Source organism: Aythya fuligula, chromosome 2 (assembly GCF_009819795.1).
Source record: "Aythya fuligula isolate bAytFul2 chromosome 2, bAytFul2.pri, whole genome shotgun sequence".
NCBI classification, from domain to species: domain Eukaryota; kingdom Metazoa; phylum Chordata; class Aves; order Anseriformes; family Anatidae; genus Aythya; species Aythya fuligula.
In genome coordinates, this window is record NC_045560.1 from 125678149 (window position 1) to 125697007 (window position 18859).

At 35.0% G+C, this 18859-nt stretch overlaps 1 protein-coding gene across 2 annotated transcripts in view; it reads right to left on the reverse strand.

Annotated features, from left to right (window-relative positions):
* EYA1 (EYA transcriptional coactivator and phosphatase 1) overlaps positions 1 to 18859 on the reverse strand; it is a 161579-nt gene that overhangs the window by 22706 nt on the left and 120014 nt on the right. For both annotated transcript variants that reach the window (XM_032183170.1, XM_032183171.1), the window contains one exon: positions 12677 to 12766. In XM_032183170.1, coding sequence (XP_032039061.1) covers positions 12677 to 12766 — 90 coding nt within the window. The remainder of the gene's footprint in view (positions 1 to 12676; positions 12767 to 18859) is intronic.

Consider the following 18859-nt stretch of genomic DNA (forward strand, 5'->3'; position numbering starts at 1 on the left):
GCTAGGTTGATTTTCTTTGCTGGTACATCATTGGTGATCTCAGCACAACAAAGAAAATTCATACCATAATGCTACACTGAGTTCTTGTAATGTTCAGAGACCAGTTAGCAAGTGAAATGTTTTAAATAGAACTGGGGTAATTGTGCATAAGAGAAACAAAGAGCAGGAAGCACTCCAAGTCATGTTTACCCCTTAAGCAGCTGCTACCCATTGCTGAAAAAAACAACATCCTAACCAAAATAGTAACATCCCCTGCCATCTTTCAACAGCTTTCTTTATGAATGATTGAATGATTAAAACTCATAGAGTTGCTACATGGTTTTAAGAGACTCATTAGTTCTATACAACTTTACAACTCATCTTGAATGAGTGATAATACCAGCTCTAATAGAGGTGCTGCAGACCAAATCATTGGTTTAATCTTCAGAGCATTCTGCAAGCTTATCAAAAACAGTACCTACATACCTAAACTGTTAATGGCACCTAAGTTAATTAATATATTAATGCATCATCTGTTACACTTTCCTCCTAAAAATATTATTTCAAAAATCAAGTTAAAGTGATAATGAGAAATAATAATTATGATCAATATTTATAAATATTATAACCCAAATAATTAAAATATAAATATTATAACTAAAATAATAAAAAATAATAAAAATATAGAAATATTATAACTACAAAATAATATTAAACATCTAGTGAAAAGAAAAAAAAACATTTTCTACTAATTATTTTAAATCATATATACAAATATATTGTATGTTATCTCAAAGACAGTGGTATAAATTTACAGTAATTTTACAGATTTTGGAAGAATGATTTTATATCCCTGCAACTGAAAAGCTAGAAGTCTCACTTGCTTTATGGACAGGAGAAATAGGAGCTATTAAACAATACACACATGCTATCACAAGTAACTTGCTTTGGAACAGAAGTACTTAGAGGAGCAAGGCTCTGATTTACTGTTCTGATTTCTTCTTTTTAATGGGTTACCCCATCATTTTATAAACATAATTTGTCACCAACACCAGCCAGAGTTCTCTGTAACTACTTTTTGCCTTTCTTTCAGATCTGTTATCCCTGCTGAGAGAATCTACTAAAGAAGAATTTTTCATACTGACACCAACTGTAGTCTTGCTGTGAATAACCACATTCCCATAAAAATCATTCCATTTATTGCAAAGTTGTTGGCAGACCATAGGAATAATAGTCAACTCAGGAAACCTTTTATCCTGAAATCACATAGCTTAACCCTTCACATGACTATATGAAGTTTATATATAAAATCTATATTAGCACACTACTGATTTAATGCTTTAGGCCAGGCATTTTTGCTGTTGGCAAGTTTTTAAAATAACACTTTCATGGTACCTTTTCTTTTATTTAAAAAAATAAATAAATTAAAAAAGGACAAAAAAAAAAAAAAGAAAAGAAAAAAAGACTAATGTGGAATCAACCAAGAAGCATTCAGGACTTTTCTCTTAATTTACTAAGTTGTATTTACATTTATAGATTCTTTCCCAGTACCTGAAATAATACATTAGCATAGACTCCTGGGTGCATTTCTGATGATAATCTAAAGATGTGTGTTCATACAAACCTTTTTCTATTTTTTCTATTTTTCTACCTTCGTGTGGTAAGAGAATAGATGCATTTATTTACAATATAATGGAACAATTAAAACAAAATCACTGGTGAGCGTGTGTGTGATTATTCTGTTACGCATTATATTTGCTTTGTTAAAAGCAAATCTGTACCAAACTAGTCTAGATTAAACTCAGGAAAGAGACATTACTTTTGTTACTCCTCTTGATACTTTGGGAGTCAGAGGTTGTTTCTATTCAAATTTATGTCTGAATTTATTAAAGTGATGGAGCAAAAAAGTTGGTATATGTTTTCATTTCCTTTTTTGTTCTGTTTGTCAACCCTCATTTGTAGCTAATTAGGGCTTAATTTATGCTTTATTCATTTGAAGAAGTCCATAATGGGAGTTTTGGATTTATATACATACTTTTAAGAAATATATACACTGATATACACTTTATATACATTTATATATATGTGTGTGTGTATATATATATGTATGTACACATATATATATGTATATATATAAAATATATACATATTTTATTTTATTTTATTTTTTTTCCCAAATAAGTGAGTATCAGAATATTTGACTGGTATTTGACTGGTATTGTTAAACTTTTCAGTCAGAAAAAAAATATCTTAGAAAATCTGTTGAGTTATAATTGCTGTTACAATTGTCTCTCTTCCATTCTTACCAATGTTATAGAGCAAGTTATTCCCTTGTGTATCCATACTTCACATTCACAATGTGGATATGGTGGATATGTAAAATATGTAGAAGAAAAAGAGGAGATCCTTCAACTGATTACAATGATTTTCTATGGTTCAGAAAGGATCTTTTGCTTAGATATATCTGATCTTTCTTGTGGCAACAATGTATCAGCTCAGCTTATTATTCATGTCATCTGTCTGTATTCTGCTGTCACTGAACATTTAGGAACTATAATCTCATATCTGCATAGGACTTCAGGTAACTTTCAGAAAGGGTGCAGTGTCTCTGCCTGGACTGCCCTGGTCTGACTGAACAAGGATCTTGGAAAAAAATAAAGCAAATACTTTGTTACTTCAATAACTCATTGTTTCTTTTACAAGCTTTCCACTTACATTTTTAAATTCCTCTTTAAATACTCACACTTGAACAACACGCATTAAGATTGCATTAGTTTGCTAGTTAGAATCACCCAGCTTCCTGACCACATATAAAGACAAACTTTTGAAACGCAATTTATAACAATCAAATTTTTCTTTAAAACACAGAAAAATAAAAGTGATACTGCAATGAGTAACGGGAATAATCCCCTCCCCCCTTTCTTTAAAGTTTCATTAGACCATTGAACTGGATGAAATTCAGATAGAGGCCTTATTGTAACCACACTGAAACAGTAGAAATCTCCTGAGACCATGAAACTCAAACATTTTGGGAACCAACTTCAAGCACTCCTTTTGTGTTTTTAAAAGAAAATGAATGAAAGACATTTATTAATTTTTATTCCTGTAGCAATATTTTAATATGACCCTCTTCCCCCCCTTCTCCCTCTGCTGAAAAGGCATAAACAAATCTACTTAAAATACAAGTGTGTGCATATTTTCTTATAATTTAAATTACAGTTCTAGCAGTCATAAAATTGCCACAGCAGCACAAACTGCATGATAGCTCTTGAGATACTAGAAAACTGCACTAGTTACATTGCAAATTCATGCTAAAACTACACTGTTGTTGATTGAAACTACCTACCATGCACACTGCTGAGATGCTAACTTTGTGGTTTCAAATCTTTGTACTTATATGAGGATTGTCTAATATGCTTTCAGCCTACAAAATGATAAGTAAGGATAGCTTTTCTAAAATAAAAGGTACAAAATTGTCAGAGACTAAGAAACTTAAAGCACCAATCTGAATAATGCAAACTTGAGGTTTGCTCTTGTAAATGGTGTCAAAGAAGCAGAGAATTTTTTGAAAGGAGCTATTATGTTCTTTCTTCAATTTATCTTCTTGCATTGGAAAAGTCTAATTATTGGGGGGTCGAGGGGGAAGATTTGTTTGTAAGTGGTGGAATAAGCACAAATTAGCTGTGTTACATGAACAGAAGGGGGAGGGGGGTTGGCAAAGACATCTGAGTGTAAATTAATATTGATCCAAGCTGGAATAACTTGCACTTTTCAGTATTTGCAGCTTCACAAGGGAGAAAACTGGCTGTATGAGATTTTACAAATCTGTCAGCTAAATCAGAAACCCAAACACAAGATCTATTGGTCAGGAATGTTGCTTTAACTTGTGAAACATTTTTAGACTTTTAGATCATAAATCAATAATGGATTACTTCAGAAACCTATGAATGCATTATATAGAATTAGTCATAACTAGTGCATTTATATCTATAGTAGCAGACAAGCTTTTGTTCCAATGATACTCATAATGTTTGGGGATATGTAGAAAACATTTTGTTCAAATCAGATCCCTGAAATATTAAAAGCCAAAGAGAAGCCTCTCTATCTAACAATACATGAAAAGCAAATTAATTAATAGCAATATTAACTACTTTCACCATTAGTAACAACTATTTATTCATTCATTTGGTATCACTGTTCTATTACTTCAGACTTCTGGGATAAGTTAAACAATAAAAAGCTCCTATTCAAATCTGAAATGACAATTCTGGCACTAAGAGGCCTTCTAGATGAATCCCTGAAGGATTATTACCTGGTTTTGTAACTAACGTGCTGAACCATCAAGCAATGTTTGCTCCTATCACATTTGTACTTATGCTATGATCTGCACCAGCTGAAGAGCTCTGTGGCATGTTATATGGGATGCTGCAACCCCTCAAGTATAAGAATTCATTATGGGCAGCAGTTTATGTAGATCAACAATTTAGCAAGTCAGTGTTTTGCCATCTGCTAACGGATTGACAACAAAAGCATGGAAATTTCCACCAAGCCTTAAACAAGTTGCAATTACTTTGTTTCATTATTTATTTTTTTATACATATTATACAAGAATTATATTATACAAGAATTTTTAAAACATTGTCTGGTATCATTCATATATGCACATTACCAAGTTGTGCACAAATGTGCACATACGCACGTTACCAAGTTGTAGCATTGTTAGAGAGCCTACAACTGCATATAGTAACAACCACTGTATCCACCAGCCTGATGCCCTATTTTCCTGTCTCCTTTCCCTCTTGAGTACTTTCTGATGGAATTATCATCCTTTTATCTGTAGATACCATTCTCCACATCATTGTCCTTATCTACAGATAAGGGGATTAAGGCGTAAAGGAGGAAAGACTGATCAGGCATTACAAAGAAGTGGTCAGCAAAAAGAGGACCTCATGTCACTACATTCTACACACATATGTATGAAAAATATGTGCACTAGACAACTGTTTAGTAAATAAAGTCAGCAGAGGCTTACCCTGTATATGTGCAGAGTCTGGAGCATAGCCTCAGACACAAAACAGTTTTGTCTTGATTTGTTTTTTTCTATGCAGAGAAGCTGAGAAAGTTTTTCCCTCTGGTGATCATGTTTTCATGCTCCTCCTTCTCCACTTCCTCAGCCTGCCTGGCTATGTCTGTGCAGCTCTGCCAATTCCCATTACTGACTGTGCACCTCCACCCAACTTAGTTACGCTTAAATCTAGACATCAACAGACCTGACACACCTGCCTGAAGCTGGCTCTATGACATTGCCACAAGGTGTGAGAGAAAAAATGATGGACTTCCAAACTGCTAATAGCAGACAACCTGATTTCCCAGCTTGCTCTGGAGCTTGCTTAAAGTCTGCACTTAAGGGCTGGCTTGCATCCAAGCAGTTCAATTGTTAGATTACTCGATTCTAGGACCAGATGTGCTAAAATGCCTTGAGAAAAAACACAGTGTTTTACCCTACAGTGGTCATGGTTCTTTGAGATGTGCAGTAACCTGCACACAATAAGTCTGCTGAATGTTATTATTCAATAATGTGTATTATCATAATGCCTGCAATCCCAAATCATGCTTCAGAGTGCTACTGTGCTAAGTTACCAGCCTGAGTCTGTGGTATATTAAAGTATCAGATCTGAGAGGAAGTAGTTTCCCTTTCTCCTTCAGATTAAAGAACCAGAACATATGGCATTATTGCTTCAAAGGCATTCCTGCAGGGCACTGCATGGTACACGAGGGACATATCTGTGTGCATGGTCACTGAAGGACCTGGGAGGAAAGTCACTTAGTCTCCTGTGGTGTTACTGAGAGACCTACAAAGGAGAAAATTCTCAGACTGAAGAAAAGAAGAATATATGTCCCTGTCATGAAAAAAAAAGGTCTCCTTGATGCCTAGAAGTGATTTATATGGTGCATATGCTTTCAACAGCAGGGAGTCAGCCTAGTTTCACCTGTAAGAATTGAAGGCAAAGGACAAAGAGGGATTAATTTTGTAGAAGTTTTGCTCTGGGATCAGACTTCATGGTTTCCATGCTGAGTTTTAGCTGCTCTCTTTCTTAAGCCTGAGCTCTCTCTACACATCTCCCTGTAGCATCTCTTCTTGGGGCAATCCTGCACTGCTTGGTGTCACCACAAACAGTATCACCTCCTGCTTCAGTGCCTGAAGACTCTGCTTTTGGGTCCAGCTACTGCAATGTGGGCCTTAGAGGTCCTTTACATTTCTTAAGTGAACAGAAGTGCTTGGAGTGTCAGACAAGTGTCTGGGTGTCAGACATCTCAGTTGCATTTAAAGCAGTGAAAAAATGACCTCCTAACTGCCTTCAGCTTGTAAAGGAATAAGAGGGAGTGGTAGTGCTGATAATACTGATAGCCCGGTGACAGGGAGCTACAAAGACAGCAGACATAACCACATAGTAAATTATGCAGGAAACAACCCACAAAGTGCAGTTTTCATAAAAAATACCTGACAATTATTTGCTCCCTATCAATTTCCAGATCTGAGTAAATCCAAGCTAGCAGTTAGAGATATGCAGGAATCCTGGAAGGATTTATTGCCACATGAGTGGAAAGAGGAGATTTAAGACCAAACAATGACTATGGGAGTGCAAAGATGCAAACACTGTTTATTCTTTGCTTCAAACTGTGAAAAGTAGCATTGATGTAAGTCAGCGTCTCACTGCTTCATGAGATAAGGGTACATTGCATATAAAGTGTAGGATTTGTAAAATGTTCCCATATGAATCCAACTTTATTAAGCCTCCCAGGCAGAGCCTCTTGGGGTGGGAGGTGGGGGGTTGGGGTGGGGAGGGCTCTCTGAGCCCAGGGTGCAGTGGAGGAGAGGCTGGTGGGCAGCAAAGCAGCCGGGAGTGGGAAGCCAGCACTTTGGCCCCTGCCTGCCCCGTCTCAGGGTCCAGCCTGCCTTGGCTCCACATGCAACAGAAGGATGGGCATCATGGGAATCGCATGCAAAACTAAGGCAGGCAACTTTCCAGAGGGGTTGCCACGTAGTAATATGCTCATGCAATGCCTTAAAGGTCCAGTAATCTGAAGTAGTGAAAAACTTAACCATAAAGTTTATGCAGCTCTTTTCACCACACATAAAGGACTATGATCTAAACATCCATCAGGTAGACAAAGAGGCTCCCCAGTGAAGTAGTCACTTCACCAAGCCTGTCTGAATTTAAGAAGCGATTGGACTGTGCACTTAGTCACGTGGTCTAAACTTTTGGGTAGACCTGTGTGGTGCCAGGAGTTGAGCTTGATGATCCTCATGGGTCCCCTCCAACATGGGATACTCTGTGATTCTATAAAGAGCATCCAGGTGGATTTTAAGTAAGAACCTTAAAAGAAATTAACATAGATCCCTGTTGTAACGCCTGCTCCTTGGTCCTTATTTCTTCTTTCTTTTTATTGTTAAAGTGGCAAGTGTAAAAAGAAAGAAAGAAAGAAAGAAAAACAAAACAAAACAAAACAAAACAACAACAACAACAGTAATCCCACTTATTAGAACTTTAACATTGATTATTTTTCTTTTGTTTTCCTGAAGAACCAAAATCATTGTATTACAGTACTGCCTGCTATCATTCTTTCCTTTTGCCATTAAGAGAAATACCTAAAGTAGCTTAAATCTCATACCATACTGCCAATCATCACAAATGACTCCCATACACATATAACGTTTTGCATATAAAGCTTTCACAAACAAAAGTGAATTGTGAAGCTGTGAGCATGTGTTACGTATTCTTCACTGATGGAAGAAAACGAGTGCCAATCACTGTTACCGTGCCCTTATGAATGGTTTCATTTCATTGGTGGTGAAATTAATTTTTAGTAGTTTTGTAATACATAAAATCTTACTTTGAGCCCTTCCACAAAACCTGAAATGAAAAAAACAAGAACAACAACAACAACAAAATACAGAAATAAAAATCCAATAAAAAAATTAAAAAAATAAAAACAAATAAGCCGGACAAAAACCTACAGACTAATTGGAATTTAATTACTTTTATAAAATTAAACACTTAAAAAATATATCTCAGTCATAAGAAGTGTTAGGTAAGGTTAAAAAATAAAGGCTTTGTGTGCCTGGAAAATGAATAAATTGGCATTTCCAGCTGCAGTAAGTAAAATTCTAAGTCTCTAAAGGTACAGATCTAGCAAGACGGTATCATCTTGGAACGAAGTTTACAAAGCACTGAACTCACTTTTTAAAAAAAGGTGTTCATAAACAGTCACAACAGCAATTCTTCCTTCAGCATACCTAGTTATAATGGGCACCTGGTATGCCAAGGAAATAAAAAAGCTAATCTTTTAAGAGGATCAGTATACATACATAAATATATACAATCTTTATAGATGCAATAGGTAGATGTCACATTTAAGTCCTATCATCGGCTTGCTAATTTCCCTAAAACACTTGAGCATACATTCTAAAATACCTAATATGTGTAATTGCTCCATACATGCCATTAAAATATTATACCTTATTATCCCTATCACAACATAATCAGCATGTAAAACTCAGACATTCTTCCCTGATGAGATAATTCTGGTTCTCTCGAGGACTCTACATCAATATACATGTATTTATTCCCTCCTGTGCATAATTAAAATTCTACTACAGAACAGAGTATGACATTTAAATCATGATTTTCGATACAGAAAACCTAAACTTCTTATCTTGCAGCCAAAAGCACACTTCAGAATCTAATTTTTGGAAATACTGTACTTATTTTCTAATACTTGGCCTAGTGTAGTGCTATAATTCCATTGTGAAATTACTATTAACTCAATAAATCATTGATTATGATGGCACTTAAATCATATTGTACACTAGTAAACAATATTTTCTTTTCAGTGTGTTAAAATACTTGTCATATATCTTTAACACTCTATGTAAGAATTTATAATTGCTCCTTCAAGATTTCAAATTGTCTGATATTATATCAATTTGGAATCAATTACTACAAATAAATTTGTCCAAAGTGAAGCAAACAGATCATCTCTTACTTTTTTTTTTTTTTTTTTTTTTTCTTCAGTTTATGGACAACTACAAAATCAGGGTTCAATAACTGATTGTAAATCTAAGTGCAACTCACCCATTCATAAGCAGAATATTGACTTCAGAGCTAGACATGAAATCAGACTGAACTTTTTCAATGAGTTTTAAAAATACCAGTAACATCATCATTATTATTGCTATTATTACATAAAGAAAAACATATAGGAAATTAGCTGATTCGTTTACCTGTCTATGTCCTGTATTAAGTTAGGATGGGTAAAATGAAGTTCTAAGAGCTACTGGTATGCGTTTGCATTTGTTCACTTTATACAAACTAAAAGTATGTCTGCCTAAGTTTAGAGTTTAACCTAAAAAAAATAAGTATGTCTCTAGGTTGAGATTTGAAAACCCAATTAGGTAATACACAAAGCAAGTGATCATTTGGAGATCACAACTGTAACTGTGCCTTTTGTATTCAAAATGTAAATCAAGCCTTCAGCAGTTTATAAGAAGACAAAATACTTTCCCTCTAACTTGGATGACAAGAGAACTGTTCTGATTAGAGCTTTCTGGAAAGCATTGGATAAAAAGAAGATTAAAAAACATTAACTTGTGGTATCTGGAAAAATGTGCATCATAGGCCAAAGTTATGATAGATGATTGCCTGCCTGTAAACCCAGTCTCTCTATATGTCAGGAAGGGTTCCCTCTGAGTCTGGGTAAGGAGAGCATCAGTTTTCAGGTTCCCGCTTTGGATTATGCCTAAACCCAAAGACGTGTTTCTACACGCAGGTCAGATGTTCCAGATTCATATTTGCCTGTCTTCATACTATTTCTGGGCAAGAATGTCCAAGCTCTGCAGCTCACTGGAGCAATTGCCTACTAACCTCTTGATCCATAATAGCCTGATCCAGACTGTCACGTACATGACAATCCTTAGGCCTGACCAGGGTCACCAGGAGATCTTCCAGACTCAGTCCTTCGTCAGCAAGAGCAGATGTTTTGAGCCTGAGGCATAGCCAAGCCAAATTGCCCACAGTTTTGGTGGAAGCTCGTCAAGATGCTGGGCAGCCTAAACTTCCAAACCACCAAACCAGAACTTTGAGTTTCTGGGATGGATGGGCGGAACCTGCTCTGAAGCCACAGACCTTGGGAGCCAGGCAGGCCCTGCTAATAATCGTGATGCCCAAATGAATGACAAACTGCAGGTCCAGGAGGCCATGTTCTTTCAAAAACAACATGTGTCTGTGGCATACCAAAAAAAAAAAAACAACAAAAAAAAAAACAACCGCTGAACTGAAAGCCTCAATTTTTGGCCAGGTCTCATCCTTACATGAAATTCAGGCTCTCTTCTTTCTCTTTTTTCCCCTCCCTACATACTTCTCTGAAGAGCTATAGTGATCCACAAGCACAGAGCCACTCTGCTCTGACATGCCCTCCCCTCCCTTGGACATGACACAATCTTTCAGTTTAGAGCTCAAGTTCCTTAGAAATAAGGACAGGAACTATGTTCTCTGTGTCTTAGGAGCACTGAATCATTGCTGGAACTGTGTGGCAAACCAGGAAGAAACACCAGCTTTCCCCTTCTCAGTGCTCATGATCTGTTGTCTAGTTGTGTGGAGATCCCAGTTCAGATCTGAACACTCCTGTGGTAAAGGTTCTAAGAGTAGGAGGAGCAGGGGAAGCTTGTTGCTACAATGCCCCGCAGACCAGCACAGGAAGGATCCTATTCCGGGGCCTCTCTGCAGCACACCCAGGGAAGGCTCCAGCACTTTGCCTTGATGTACCACCCATTATAAGCACAACTGCTCTCTCATGTATGAAGATAGACTACCGTATGGACAGTTACAATGTGTTGGGAGACATGAGATAAAGTGGCTTGCTATGGGGCAAATGCAAAGAACCAAGTTTATCCTCTGAGCTTCTTGCTTCTATGAACAATTTGGATCAGTAGTTTTTTCCATACTTCAAAGTTCTGCAGTGAATAACCTGCTAAGATTACTCACTTACTTACTGTTAAGACATATAAATAATCTACTATCCCCAAGCTGTGGTTGATTAACTTCCATTACAATCACTGACATTAACATTCATGTGTCAAGAAGTAGCTATCAGTGTACTATGCATTTGGTCATGCACATCAAATGAAAATACATTGAAATTTATTAAATATGCTGGTAAGGTATATTAGCACTTTCTCTTTCTGTGCTGGATAAAATGAAATATTACCAGGAATCAGAAACAGATTTGGAAAATAACTAGCATTATTATATTCTTCAACAGACCTGAAAAATCAGTCCTATACATGTAACTCACTAATGGCATTTCTTATATACAAAAAGTATCATTGTTAAATATAGCTACCTTGATGAAAAATAAAGAAAATATTACTATAAAATTTAAAGAAATCATCTATTTTACTGAAAGCATATATATATATATATATAAAATACTCCGCTATGGAATGGAATAAAAAATAAAGCACATTTAAATAATTTCATTACATTGAAAGATGCCAAATCATCTGTGAGTGGTTTCTTTTTAGATGAAAAGAAATCAAAATATAGGACAGATGTTGGACAAACCACATTTGAGGTCTATCACACACTGGCATTTTTCAAATGATTTTGGCTCATCTATTAAATAAGGTGTATTTTGCTTGATTTTGAAAAGGGAAACATCAGGAAATATTTAAAGGCCAATTGCTGCCAATTAACTTTGATCAGCAAAAGTTGCATTTGAATCTTTTAGATTCTTTTGCCTGTCTGGAATAACACACTATTCTAAAATCTAGCAAAACAACAACTTGATGATTAATGTGTGTTGGCAGCACCACCACAAGCTTGCTTAACAGCTGGATTTTAAATAAACAGCTGTCTTCATTATGATGGGAAAAAAAAACTGACCGTTTTCATGTTTTCTTGTTATTAAAATATGATCAGAAATTGCTTTTTCCCTTTTAAGATGAAACACCCAGGCATTATGGTGACAGTCTCTTTCAGCAGTTCGGATAGTTTTAGAACAATCTTGCAAGAACCGCCAAACCATAGTCTACATAGGCTGAAAAAGCCTTTGGCATGCCGACACCGACTCCTCACAGCATGCCACAAGCGAGAGGCATGAGTGGCAGAGAAACCCTACTACATAACAAATTGTACCTGCCACTGGGGAAGGCAGAGACCCAGAAGGCCATGGAGAAGGACAGTATATATGACATTAATGATTTCCCTTGGGTTTAAGGTAATACTTCCCCATAGTGGGATGTGAGAAATCTGTACCCAGACATTAACTGTTTATAGAAGCCAAAGTTTAATATTTAATGGTCTGTGCAGACTGTTGCATTCTAGTATTTATTTCTATAAAATAGATATTTTATAGCTTTTGGTGTATCCACTTCTAAAACTTGTCTACTGTGGTCATAAACACAAAGACCCGTGAGAAAAAAAAAAAAACAACACTATCATTTCAACTATTGTAACCTTTGAATGCCAACACATTTAGTGTAGATGTTATTGTATATTTAAATGACAATATTATACAGATATTTTCTAAACATTTTCATATTAAAACTGTGAAACCAAAAATAATTGTCAAACCTTCTAATAATACATAAAAAGAAACAAATGTTAAACTCTATTTTGAAATAACAAACACTTACTTCTAAATCATTAAAGAATAGATGAGTGTCTGCCAAATTGAAAATCATCTCTTCCATTCGGAGTCCAAGAGACACTGAGGTCGGTGGATCCTTAAGAAATTAAGAGAGTATACCATCAATACTTTATGTAAACATACATGTACATACTAGAATACAAAGGACAGGAACTGTTTTTCAAGAGAAATTACCAGATATATGAAAAGTAACATCCACATGTTCGTTACCATTTCAGCTACTCTTTAGTCTTCTAATCATGTTAAAATAAACCTAAAAAATATGACCAGCCCAACTAGTACCATGATTCTACAGAGGGACCTCTGTGGTCACACTTGTGTTGATACAACCTTCTGTGGTCATGCTTGTGAGTCCATGTACAGAATTACTGCCCTCTGAAAAAGGGCAGAATGAGAAAGGGAAGGATTCTACCAGCAGCAAATTCATTTCACCCAAAACTTAGCCAGATTTTACAACTGTTTACAAGTTTTATGGTAACTGGAGGCATGACAATACTATCAGTACTGAAAATAAACTCTCACTGGCCACAAGTGATTTGGCCCTGTGAATACCTAGGGACTTTAAAGAAATTCACCATTAATATTTCATTTGCAAATAGCAATTATATTTAAAACCACTCCTTGATTCTACACAAAACCATATTTTAATTATGCTTTCAGTTGGGCCCACCCATGCAGAGTGAACAAATCTATTGTTTGTTATTAATATATAACACACTTTAACTTCTCTACAAAAATTACCATAACAACTTATTCCTTACTGAGCTAATAAACTCAAAAAGCATGTTCAGCATTGTGGTTACCAAATGTATTGCAGATGTTTGTCTTGTTTTGATATTTTTTGTATGTGTTTTATGTATTTTCAATCTGAAAAAATTGAAAAGAAAACCTAATATATACATTTGATATACAGTTTCTCATTTATAATACCAAGTATATCCAACCACAAAGAAGCATGAGTTTGAAAGAACATGCTGTATTATCTCATGACACCATCTATTACCAATGTTAGTTTGTTAGGAGTTATATTTTAAATACAACTGCAGAAGTGACAACCCATACTTTACTTAAAATAAGTTAATATTCTAAAACTGATGACAACTCAGATTTAAAACCAAAAGATGCAGTCTGTACTTTCCTTTTCCACCTCTCAATCAAATTAATAGGTGTTTCAACATGATCTCTGAACTTTCAAACATTTTTCTATAACTGCTGGTCAAAAGGTAAGTTATATCAGTAGCAAGCAGCTGAAAAAGAATGGCAATCTGGCAGCCTGTTTACCTTCTAGAAATGCCAAAACCCAAGTAAAATTAACCAGAGAAAAGAATTTTGGAAAGAAGCTTTTAGCAACAAAGCTGTATGGAACAGACAAAACAACTATTTTTGAACTCACACACACTAAGAGTAAGTTTTCTAGTATCAAAAAATAACCCTCATAAATGGGACAGAAAAAATCCATGCCACTATAATGACACAGTTCTTAAAAATAAGCCTTCTATTTAAGTCTCCCCCTTTCCCCCTCCCCCCCCACACCAAAAAAAAAAAAAAAAAAAAAAAAGGCTTCCTAATTCAAATAGAAATACTTTAAAATATGAGCAAAATTATTCTGCCTCTCTATTTTCGTATCCCCCTATTTGTCTTCCTTTATGTTACTTTTGTAGGCATGTGAGGTGGAAAGCAGGTGATGTTTTCTCCCTGTATAGGCCTGAGGTTGCTTCCCTGTCACATTCCTGCCTATCTTTGAGACTGGCTATAACTCTGCCATTCTTCATAGCTCCTTAACCATTTTTATTAAACCAAATAAGGATTTCTATTTTCCCTAAGCACTAATAGAATTCACACTGCAGAATGCTCTGTTCTAGTTAACAGGAGTTAGATCCAGGACTAAGTGTCTAACATGCAAATGACAATCTCGATCTACATCTTGATCATCAAGTGATAACACAACATTGTACAATGACACCCATTTTTGGTTTACATTTGTAAATAGGAACATCATTTTGAAAAGCAGGATAAATCAGCAGACACAGCAGAACATTGGCTATGAACCCATAGAATTAATTTTAAATGAGTAGCTGTGAATATATATGCTAATTTCAACTTGTGCCTTACTTACAGTAAAATTTTCTGTTAATTTTTTTATCACATATTTGAGTCTGAAAAAGTTTTTTTTTTTTTTTTTTTTTAAATTGTAGACCATGTCACTTAAAGGTATTTTTAAATGGTTGACAAAAAAGAATGTGGATTTCTCTAAAGTAATATTAAAACAATGTCATTTACTAGGCTAATTTAATTAGAAGAAAAACAAATAAGAAAATCATCGGCACCTACTGAAAATGTCAGATTAAATACCATAAAAATGAAGAGAAGAAACAAAGCAGGTTTCTTTTCAAAGAAGTCCTAATTCCTTAGTTAAACTCAATCTTGTTCTATAGAAAGTTCCAACTAGCATAAAAAAAATAGTTAAGCTGCAGCTCTGGATACCACATATTTAACAGATGCAAAAGCTTTATCTGTGTTTTAATTATCTGTGTAGTTACAATCTTGCAACTGCTCTTGTAAAAAGCACAAGAGCCTTGGTTTAAGGCACTGCAGTAGATTATACTCTGCTGCCAGTCATTACAGTGAAGGCTGAAAACTAAAGAAGACAAGGCTAGAATAAGATTTAAAAAAATAAAATAAATCCCATACCAAGCCTTCTTTTGCAGTTTTAAGCCACTAATTGCTAACTAATTATTGTGAGGTGTCACACAATGAGGAGGAAAGCCATCAATCTGTTCTTGTTTATCGGGATTTGCAGGTTCAATCTGAGTGTCTTTTCAGGTATGGTCAAAATCAGGTACAAATCTCTGGGGGAGGTACTGTTTAGCTAAAGAAAAGAAATACCAATGTCAAACTGCTTAAGCAGGCCTCTTGTTTTGAATACTGGTATTGGAGCCAAAACATTGTCTGTATGTCATTTCTAAATTCTACCCACTTGATTTCTTTGTTTTGCGGAGAAACAAGAAGCTGAAAAACAGGAAAGTTCACTTTGGGTACAAGGCTTATTTTCCACTTAAGCCTACAGGTCACAAATGAAGGGTTAAGTGAAACCAGGCTTTGTTTTTCTCAATCTCTAAAATATAATAAACCACATTAAAATAGCTTAAAAATTAAAGGAGAATTCCTTTAAAGCATCTGAATATATATATGCTTTCACTGAAAATGGAAATGTAAAGACCACAACATTCTAGTGCCAATGCATAGCAGAATTTCCACCTGCTTCAAGATGCTAAAGAATGGTTCCAACTTTTTCCCAAATTCCAAAATTTCATAAGTTTACATCTGGCTCAAAACTAAGTTTGTAGGTGTTGAAAGCCCTAAAGTCAAGTAAAGTAACTGATAACATGACATTCGATCAACAGATCGAATATACATACAGATATGTATACAGATATATATATATGTATGCAGATATATGCATATATACATAAAGAAATATCCAAAAGCAAACTGATTTTTTTTTCTTCTCTTCTGGACTTCATTTTCCTCTGCTAGTTTTATACATATCTGTGAAATCAAAAAAATTCTAAACAACTTTAAATAAAAACGTAGCAGTTTATACTGCTGCGCAACACCAAAAAAGAAATGTATTATTTTGTTCCAATGCTGAAGGACAAAGGCAGGGAGAAATCAGAGCACAATAGCAGCAGAAGGAGAGCAGGTGATAAATAGAGATGAAAAAGGCTATATAGAGAAAAGGGTGGCATAACCAAGATGTTATGAGGAATGAGGAAGAGAATAAGGAAAAGAAAACCTATCCCTTCAGCAACTGGGCTGCTCATCATTCATAGTCATTCACCATGAAACTCACTCAGGCATTATGAGAAGAGCTGAGTGCCAAGCTGCCAAATCCCCTATTTAATTAGGATATTTTTGTTTGTTTGAAGTTCCAGCTTTTGTATTTTAATAATTATGTGAGAAGCTTAGATTTAATTTTTAAAAGAGCATTTCTAGCCCTCACCACAGTGCAGAAACATTTAAGGGGTGAGGTTAAATTGTGAAAACATTAAATTTTTTCCCTGGAGTTTTGATTTTAAGGGCCAGAAATCAGTAGGAAACGCTCTAAAAATGTGCACCTCACACTGCTGCAAATTAACTTTAACTCTTATATGACAGTCAGTAAGCCAAGAGAAGCCATGATATGAATGAAACTTTAAGAAAATAAAGCAACGTAAAAATAAAGCTTGCATAACTATCTCTAGAAGTCAAGGACATGCACATGGCTGCCCTTCACCAAAAAGTTATAATGTTTATCCACAGTGCATAATGCATTAATTCTTAGCATAAACACTAATGCCATAAACCTTCTAAACATCAAACTTTGTTTCTGTTTTTAGCAGAGATGATATCCTGTAGTTCCTTGTTATGTGTATATATGTGCTGTAGTATAGCAAGAAGTACAGCAAAAAGACAGCTGTCTTTTAGAGATGTGTAACTACTATTCTGCCATACACCATGCAGCGAGAGGTGGCCACGTAATGGCTACATCTCAAGAAAACAGTGTCAACAGTGACAGAACTGCCATCAGAAGGCACCCCTCTCTTTGCAGCATGCATATCTATGTGTCCTTACAGCTAAATACCAAAAGCTTTCCTCAGCCTCAAGTATCCAGCAAAAAAGGTGTTTATGTTCATGATCCAATTAATGAAAGAAATAGGAAAAATATGCTCACACAAGTACTTCTCAGCAAGGAGTATTTAGCCTTTTTCAGCATGTATTTATTTATTTATTTATTTATTTATTTTGAGAACACTGGGATTTGTTCTCTTTTTGAACTGTCACAGATTTGGTGATTTTGCAGTGCCATACAAAAGCTGGTTTTAGAAGGAGTTTGACATACACTCATAGAAAGGCTGAGGAATGGAAAACAACTTTTTGTAAATGTTTAATAGTCTATAATACTTCTGTTTACATGTATTGATAGAATAATTTTCAAAAGATCTTAAGTTCTAGTGTCTTTTTAACTAACCTAAGAAACCCAAGAAACGAAGAGTGCTTTTAATGTACATAATGAAAAAAAATTAATTATTTTCCTCAAGCAGGCAGGCTGCTATTACAGATAACACTTCTGAAAATATACCACACCACCTGAACAAGCAAGAAGGCTTACAAAGAAATACTGCTTTAGATTTTCATAATGCAAAAAGCTATTAGAAGGAATTAAGAACCCAAACCAGAGAGAGACTGGACTGAATCAGAAGTAGCTTTGTCCTTCACTCAGGTATCTATAGAATAAAACCTTTTAATGACAAATACAAGTTTTACAAGAAGACAATGTGATTACACAAAGCCAGACCAGTTATTCTTCATATGATAATTTTTGAAGATTAACAAAAAAAATAACCAAGAAAAAAAAAAAGAAAAAGAAAAAAACTCATTCTTGTTATACCTCACTTGAGGTGAGCATGAAAGGGCATAAAACAGATTCTAGCACAAGCTGAGACATTAGCTTTCAATACAATCCTGGAAAAACGAAGTCTGATCTCACTAGGGCATTCCGTCATAAATTGTTCTTATTCACCTAAGACCATGTTTCTCTTCTGAGAATTACCTAGGAAACCCACAGTCTGCAGGCATATTCATAAGTTCAGGTATGATTTATAGACTGTGCATAATAGAAAGATTTGACTCATAAGCAGACTTTCAAAAACATCAGTCAATACATAGATTAAAATTAAAAAAAAAAAAAAAAAAAAAAAAAAAGCTGAGTTAAAATATTTTAGACTAATCCATCTGTATCCAGAAGTATTCTTCCTCTGGTTAAAATGTTATTTTAGAGCTCACTTGTGGAAGTTCTTCACTATCTCGGAGGAATTAACTCTTTGCAGATTTGGAAGATATCAACAGGTTTCTCAAACTCCATACCTACAAACAAAACCTAAAGTGGTCAAAGTACAATTAAAGTACAAATTAAAAGAATGCTGTTTAATTTTTTTGATGAAGATAAAACCTGAGTAAATGCAAAGTATGAAAGAAAAATTACTCCTTGAAATAAATTTACTCCTTGAATTTTTACATCTTTAAACACCAGTAGTGGTTTGTCCCTGAAAAGTAAACGAATGTTCTTGTGCTTTCTGCATACCAACCATAACAGTAAATATTACTGAAAATTTCCATTAGTTTCTTG